Here is an 8479-nt window from a genome sequence, read left to right as displayed (position 1 = left end):
TTTTTTTAAAAGCTTATTGAGACACCCAACTTGATACTATGCTCCTCTCCCAGTCGTTCTGTCAGGATAGATGGATGGATAGATAGACATACACTCACTCACTCACTCACTCACTCACTCACTCACTCACTCACTCACTCACACACACACACACACTCACTCACACACACACTCTCATACACCGATAGCAGTAGGTGTCATGCAAGGCGCTCTCTGAACCATCGGGAGCAAATCTAAATCGAATTGAGTTGTGACTGAGGTGCTTGACAGAAACCCAGCTCTAGTTTTTTACTGTGATGTAACCACACCAGAGTTAACCTGACACACTGCCGTCACCAACCGGCTTGTTTACAGTATCTGCTCTCTATGGCCGCTGTGTTGACTCACCAAATAGCATGACATAATCCTCGAGTCGCAAAAAACACATTTAAAGCTGGGGGGTATGTGATTTCTGATTGGTCAAAATGAACATGAGTGGTACACTTTGACCAATCAGAGAGGCTCTGATTTAAAAAAAATAAAAAATAAATAAATCAATTCTCTGGCTGTTGGGACTGTCAACTGTTCAAATCTCTATCCCAACTGCTATTTTCTCCCCAAATTCTCCACCCCAGCTTTATAGTGGACAGAATGTAACAGTTCCATCTAGGTGTCTGTCCATTAATCAGGGGTTAATCCACACCTATGGAATGTTCTCCAGCCAATCAGAATAGAGTATTCACACAGACTATGGTATAACATGACAATCCTTCTTCAGCACATTTTAAATTTGACATTTATATTGAAGACATGGTTCAGTATTAAGATTATTTTTGGCCTTTTTTAAGCTTTACTAGACAGTACAGAGTTGAAATGGAGAGACAGAGAGAGAGAGAGAGAGGGAGAGAGAGAGAGGGGGGATGACCTGCAGTAAAGGTCCACGGGTCGGATTTGAACCCGCGACCACTGCAACGAAGGCCGGAGCCAATATGGTACACGCTCTATCCACTACGCCACTGGAGCGCCCAGCAGTATTTTATTTTATATTCTCTGATAGTTCTACCTATATTACATGTTCTAAGTAGAAAGTCCATTATTATTCTCTAAGGCCGCTGTGTTGGTAAATACTATGACATAATCCTTCTTCAGTAAATACACACACACACACACACACACACACACACACACACACACACACACACAGACACACAGACACATTGACATAATCCTTCTTCAAATAACCCTGTGGACGAAGCATGGCAATATTATACAGGTAACTACTGATACATTTTAAATTTGACATTTATATTCAAGACATGGTTCAGTTTTAAGATTATTTTTTTTGTATTTTTTTCAAGCTTTATTAGACAGTACAGAGTTGAAATGGGGAGAGAGAGAGAGGGGGGATGACCTGCAGTAAAGGTCCAAAGGTCTGATTTGAACCCGCAACCACAGACACACACACACACACACACACACTGGGACACTCCCTCACATCAAGCTGTCTTGTTTACCAAACCAAACACCTTAAACTGTCACTGTCTGCATGTAACTGTCTGCCAATTTAAATTAGGCTCTGAGTAACATTCAGTTGTTGTTGTTGTTGTTGTTAAATTAATAATTCTAGCGTCCCCTTTGGACAAAAGAAAAAACTATATAAAAATAGCATTCTTTCTTTGCACTGATGGTCTCGTTTGCTGTTACATGTCATTTATGATCATCAGAGGAAAAATGAGACTGTTTCAGAAATATTTAAAATTTCCTCGTAGCACCTTTTTAAAACAGAAGTCCTTAACATTAATAATTGGTTATTAATGATATGAATATGATATGGAAGAAATGGATTTTTCTAAAAGCTCAGAATCAGCCTTTTCTAGTATGAATGTTCTCATTAAAGGTGCACTGTGTAATATGACATCATCAAGTAAGTTCTAGAATGCAACGCTCCCTGGGTAACCCCACCCCTTTCGAATAATAACAGAAGCTACAGTGGCCTTCAAGGACAAGAACAATTCTAAATTTTAAACAATGCACCTGATGACATTCCAACTATGACACTTTCAAGATGGCGGCACTAGGCTTTGGTCCAAGATATGCAGAAATATGGACATATATGAGACCCTTTCTAAGGCTTTTCAGCTATTATGCACTAAATTAAATGTACTTATGGATATTCTAATTACTTTCTACAAAATCTGCTAGGAAATAAAACCCAAAATTCTACACACTGCAGGTTTAAAGTGAGCAGTGCAGAAAGGCCTTGGTGTGACTGTGGTTGCGTTCCGAATCGCATACTATCTACTATATAGTATGTAGAAAAAAGATTTAGGATGTCCTGATTCTTGTGGCCAGATTTAGGATGGTTAGAAGTACCCGGATGTCCTACTTCATGCGGCCAAGATTGTTAGTGTTGAAAACTGCATCCTATTTGGGCGATTCTGACCCACAATCCAGTGCGCACGTGAAGTGACGTCACATCGACGAAGCCTCCATATGAAAACAAACGGGGATGCGACGGATATAAAAGCAAGAGGCAAGATCAAGGCGCAATGTTATGATGAAATAAGAGAGTAAAGTATGTCCCAATAGTATGCCTACTGCATCCTAACTAGATTATTTTTATTGTCGGATGTAGTATGTAGAATAGAAAAAAGAAAGAGTATGCGATTCGGAACGCAACCTGTGTTAGTTTCATACACACACTCTGTCCTGCCATTTTGCCTCGACTTATCACACTGTTTAATAAACAACATTTTTAGGCATTTTTAGTGTGTAAGAGATTTTCACATGGCCCATACATTTGGACGAATACATGTGTGGTTTTATAATGTGCAGTAAACCCTACATTTTCCCATGTGTGATGATGTCACCCATGGTAAAATGTAGGGTTAGACAGTGAGACCATAAAACACTCTTTCTGCCTTTTCTCAGGCTATAGGATGAACCGATTTCTAAAATGTTTTGCACATTTATACTACATAGGATCTCAGAGTTCAATACACCTTCATATTCCCACCGGTGAAGTAGGTCTTTAAGCTTTACTGCGACACCACAGTCTAAAACAACACCAACCCACATCTCCTCCACAGAGCAAACACACAGTTTTTTTTGTGTCTCTCTCTCTCTCTCTCTCTCTCTCTCTCTGTGTCTCTCTCTCTCTGTGTGTGTGTGTCTCTCTCTCTCTCTCTCTCTCTCTCTCTCTCTCTCTCTCTCTGTGTGTGTGTCTCTCGCTATGTGTGTGTGTCTCTCGCTATGTGTGTGTGTGTGTGTCTCACAGTTATACTCTGATGTTTCACTGTTAGGCAATTTCCTGTCTTTGCTCAGAGTAAGCACTAGAGTACTGCCAACCGGTTTTTATCTGTTAAGAATGGCAGAAATGACCATGGGGAGATTGTGTGTGTGTGTGTGTGAGATATAGTGTGTGTGGTAGTGTGTTTGTCTTTGTGTGTGTGTGTGTGTGTGTGTGTGTGTGTGTGGGGTAGTGTGTTTGTCTTTGTGTGTGTGTGTGTGTGTGTGTTCTTTGTTGTTGTAGCAAGTTGTTCCAGACTGAAAAAAAAAAAAAGCATTTGACGTCAAATTCGGTATCAGTCGCAGCTGTGTGTGTGTGAGAGAGAGAGAGAGAGAGAGAGAGAGACTGTGTGTGTGTGTGATTGTGTGAGAGAGAGACTGTGTGTGTGTGTGTGTGTGTGTGTGTGTGTGTGTGTGTGATTGTGTGAGAGAGAGACTGTGTGTGTGTGTGTGTGACCTTGTTTCACAGACTACAGGTGCTTTCTAAACTGGTGCAATCATTATGCGCTCCATTGCCTGTGAACGTCACCAAAAACCAAATTGTGGCTACAGTGTATTTTTCTGCAGGCTGCAACTCGACACTATTTAGTGTGATGTTTAAAGCAAGTTAAAGCTGGGGTGGAGAATTTGGGGAGAAAATAGCAGTTGGGATAGAGATTTGAACAGTTGACAGTCCCAACAGCCAATAAGAACAGAGAATCGTTTTTTTTTTTTTTTTTTTTTTTTTTTTCTGAGCCTCTCTCTGATTGGTCAAAGTGGACCGCTCATGTTAAATTTGACCAATCAGAAATCACATACCCCAGCTTTAACTGGTTATTATTACTACAGGTGGTGACACGAGCCATGTAAAGCTAGCACTGATCAAGACAAAATAACCCTGCGTTCCAGTTAGCCTGCACCCTGCGTGGTAGCTGCTGCTGCTATCGGTGTATGAATGAATGAATGTGTGTGTGATTGGGTGAATGTGTACAAAACAATGTAAAGTGCTTTGGGTCTGTGAAAAACCAGGGAAAAGAGCTTTATAAGTGGAGTCCATTTACCATTTACAATCAAATTGGATGTACTCCTAAAAAAGGAGTAAATTAAACTTAAAAAAAAAAAAATATATATATTTTTGGGGCATTTTGCACTTTATTAGACAGTTTGGGGAGGCAGAGATACAATGGGGCAAAGAAAAAAGCGCTATATAAGTGGAGTCCATTTAACATTAACCATTAACCGTTTACATTCAACACTAATTCTAAATCTGTTTTCTTTTCTCCATAGCTAAATCCTACCAGACTCCCCCCTCCTCATCTGAGACCCAACAACAACAACAACAACACAGCTACTCCTGGTACCAAAACGCCTCAGAGAGCGACAAGAAACCCTTAGCTCAAACCATCACCTTAAAGACCAGCGGGCCCAAACCCGTCGCCCCTACAACCACCTACGATCCCTGGGACTCTATTATGGGTCTGCGTGCCCCATCACCCACCCCTATCCCCACCCCAACCCAGGAACCTCTCCACACATCCCCCTCTCTCTCATGGACTACCGCGGGCCTCGGAATCGCGACCAGCCGATTCGAAAAGCCCCGATCTTCGCTTTCACCTCCAAGACCACAACAGCAGAGCCTCAGCGAAAGTTTGGGCTTCGGGAGTGACTCGGAATTCCTCGCGGACACGTCGGAGTTATCCCAAACCACGTCGGCGATTTCAACGTCCACGCTCGTTAGGAACCCAAACTGTCGGACGTACAGACGGCCCAACAAGGACAAAAACTCCACGACTAGCAAAGTTAATAGCGCTACGGACTTTTCGAGCGCATTAGCTAGCACCGTTTTCGGCACGGATTTACCCAAGAAGTCTACATCCGATAACATTAGTATTAAGACCACAATTGCGGGTGGGGGTGGGGGTGTTAATGTAAGTGTTGGTGGGGGTGGGGTTGGGGGTGGGGGGAGGGGAAAGGGGAGAACGAGGGATTTCACAGTGCTACACCCTTCCTCCGTGTCTATGTGTAACGTGACCATCCAGGACAGAGCGGTGGATGAGTACAGCAGTGAAACGGCGCCCTCCAGTGCAGGGAGTGTGGCGGTGGCGGTGTCCGGTAGCACAACCACAGAGCTGGGAGACGCAGCAGGGTGGCAACGCAAGAAGCCTGAGCCACAGAACACAAGGTAAGGACAAGACAAGGGCACCGCCATGTTTCTTTCATTTTCATTGTATTCAAGGCTCTCGGCCACAGCACATGGCATGGAGCACAACAATCCAATCAAATCATAACAAAACAATGGTGCACGGCAGGGGCAAAAACTAAAACACTACTTAAAGCTGCAGTGTGTAGAATTTTGGGTTTTATTTCCTAGCAGATTTTGTAGAAAATAATTATAATATCCATAAGTACCTTTTTAATTTAGTGCATAATAGCTGAATTATTATTTTTTTCCTTAGAAAGAGTCTCATATATGTCCATATTTCTCCATACTTTGGACCAAGGCCTTGTCATCGCCATTTTGGAAGTGTCATAGTTAGGGTCTTTTCTGAAATGTATGCTTCTTTTTTATGACCTTTTTTAGAATTAGCCTTTTATATCTAGATAGGAGCGGGGCGCTGAGGCCGCCATGTTGCACCGCCATGTTTCTACAGTAGCACAGAACGGACAAACTTAACGGCCTTTACACGTTTTTATATATAGTGGGCGTCCTGGTGGAAATGCACCTGCTGGAAGACCAAGAAGAAGTACTATAGAATAAATAACTAAATACATCTTCACCTCATCACTTGATATTGTGGAAAGACTTGAGGCAGTGGTGGATGATGCCATCTTTAGTAACTATAGCTTCTTTTTAAAATTGAATTAGAGTGAGCCTTTTAATATCTACATAGGAGCAGCAGGCCGCCATGTTTCTATAGTGGCACAGAAGTAGTAGGCACTGTCCAAATGTACACTGGTATTTTGGTAACTGTGGTTGCGTTCCGAATCGCATACTTTCTACTATATAGTATGTAGAAAAAAGATTTAGGATGTCCCGATTCTTGTGGCCAGATTTAGGATGGTTAGAAGTACCCGGATGTCCTACTTCATGCGGCCAAGATTGTTAGTGTTGAAAAGTGCATCCTATTTGGGCGATTCTGACCCACAATCCAGTGCGCACGTGAAGTGACGTAACATCGACGAAGCCTCCATATGAAAACAAACGGGGATGCGACGGATATAAAAGCAAGAGGCAAGATCAAGGCGCAATGTTATGATGAAATAAGAGAGAAAAGTATGTCCCAATAGTATGCCTACTGCATCCTAACTAGATTCTTTTTATGGTCAGATGTAGTATGTAGAATAGAAAAAAGAAAGAGTATGAGATTCGGAACGCAACCTGTAGCTTTTTCTGTGTGATCGGACACTAAACCGGAGCTTTTTTTAAAACTTTGCCCAAAGTGCGATTTTTGAAAAATCAGTTTGCCCCTTATTTAGACTTACATGTTGCTAGCTATGGTGGGCTTCTTTGTTTACATGCTAGTTTACGGAGCCTAGGCTGTGTATTAGGAACACCAGATTTTCTTCCAGTACACACAGACAGACACACACACACACACACACACGCACACACACACACACACACACACACACACACACACACACACACACACACAGTACAGACAGGTAGTGGATCATGACGAGATAATCACTGATTTTGACCAATAATAATTCCAACACCAAGCATTCGCCGGAATCACTGACTCCATCTTTTAACTGGTTTTTATTATTTATTTTATATTTTTATATTTTTTAGGTCCAGGCCGTCCCAGAGCAAGACCAAGAAAGACTCTAAACTGGAGATGTTTGGTTTCGATGACACGGACGCCGCCATCTTAAACAGCGAGGAAAGCAGCCAGCCACACACGGACGGCGGCCAATCCAGCTACAAAATAAAATACTTCGGTTTTGACGATATGAGCGGCAGTGATTCGGACGAAAATGATGACGTCGCCATTGAACGGAGGAAGAGGAGGGCTGCGAAGAAGGCTGCTGCCATGGAAACGCCGTTAGTTACCGTGGCAGAGATACTTGACGATGAAGATAATGATGTCGATGATGATGACGAGCCCCCGGATCCGTTTGAAATGCACGAGAACCGGGAGAGAGAGAGAGAGGCGGAGAGGGAGAGCAAGAGGCACTTTGACAAGCACGAGAGCAGGATACGAGCAGGTTAGTGCATATACAGGCATAAACACACTCGTATACATACACACACACACACACACTCTATACGCATGCACGCTCTCACTCTCACACACACACACACACACACTCTATACGCATGCACGCTCTCACTCTCACACACACACACACACACACACTCTATACGCATGCACGCTCTCACACACACACACACACTCACTCGCTCACTCACTCACACACACACACACACACACACACACACACACACACACACACACACACACACACACTCATTCCCCCCCCACTCATTCACTCTTACACACACACACTCAGTCACTCATTTCCCCCCCCCACTCACTCACTCACACACACTCACACACTCACACACACTCTCACGCACACTCCGTCCCTCCCACACACACATACACTCACTCACTCACTCACACACACTCCGTCCCTCCCACACACACACTCACTCACTCATACACACACACACACACACACTCTTTACTAACTGTGTGTGTGTGTGTGTGTGTGTGTGTGTGTGTGTGTGTGTGTGTGTGTGTGTGTGTGTGTGTGTGTGTGTGTGTGTGTGTGTGTGTGTGTGTGTGTGTGTGTGTGTGTGTGTGTGTGTGTGTGTGTGTGTGTGTGTGTGTGTGTGTGTGTGTGTGTGTGTGTGTGTGTGTTGCTGTGTAGATGTGCTAGACTTTTCAGAGGAGGGCCTTCGGGTGGTTGCCGGGGCGACCAGGAGACAGACTCAGAGCAAAGCGGCCGAGAAGAACCCAGACTCATTCAGGAGGATCTTCAGTGCTCACAAGAAGGTGTGTGTGTTTGTGTGTCTGTGTGTGTGTCTCTATGTGTGTGTGTGTGTCTGTGTGTGTGTGTGTGTGTCTCTCTATATGTGTGTGTGTGTGTCTCTCTCTCTATATGTTTGTGTGTGTGTGTCTCTGTGTGTGGGTGTCTCTCTCTATATGTGTGTGTGTGTCTCTCTCTCTATATGTGTGTGTGTGTCTCTGTGTGTTTGTGTCTCTCTCTCTATATGTGTGAG

At 43.5% G+C, this 8479-nt stretch overlaps 1 protein-coding gene and 1 long non-coding RNA gene across 2 annotated transcripts in view; one reads left to right on the top strand and one right to left on the bottom strand.

Annotated features, from left to right (window-relative positions):
* The window catches only part of LOC307266576, a 239153-nt gene that overhangs the window by 43509 nt on the left and 187165 nt on the right, over positions 1-8479 (bottom strand). The window lies entirely within an intron of this gene.
* LOC307267249 (wings apart-like protein homolog) overlaps positions 3770-8479 on the top strand; it is a gene marked incomplete at its 5' end in the record, with an annotated part of 28207 nt that continues 23497 nt past the window's right edge. The window contains 4 exons of the mRNA XM_080049517.1: positions 3770-3785; positions 4534-5428; positions 7043-7458; positions 8128-8252. Of these exons, the coding sequence (XP_079905643.1) occupies positions 3770-3785; positions 4534-5428; positions 7043-7458; positions 8128-8252 (1452 nt within the window). The remainder of the gene's footprint in view (positions 3786-4533; positions 5429-7042; positions 7459-8127; positions 8253-8479) is intronic.

This window comes from Ammodytes marinus, assembly GCF_949987685.1.
Source record: "Ammodytes marinus genome assembly, chromosome: 20".
In the NCBI taxonomy this organism is placed as follows: domain Eukaryota; kingdom Metazoa; phylum Chordata; class Actinopteri; order Uranoscopiformes; family Ammodytidae; genus Ammodytes; species Ammodytes marinus.
Note: the sequence above shows the minus strand (reverse complement) of the source record. Positions and strands in the feature narration are given on the sequence as shown.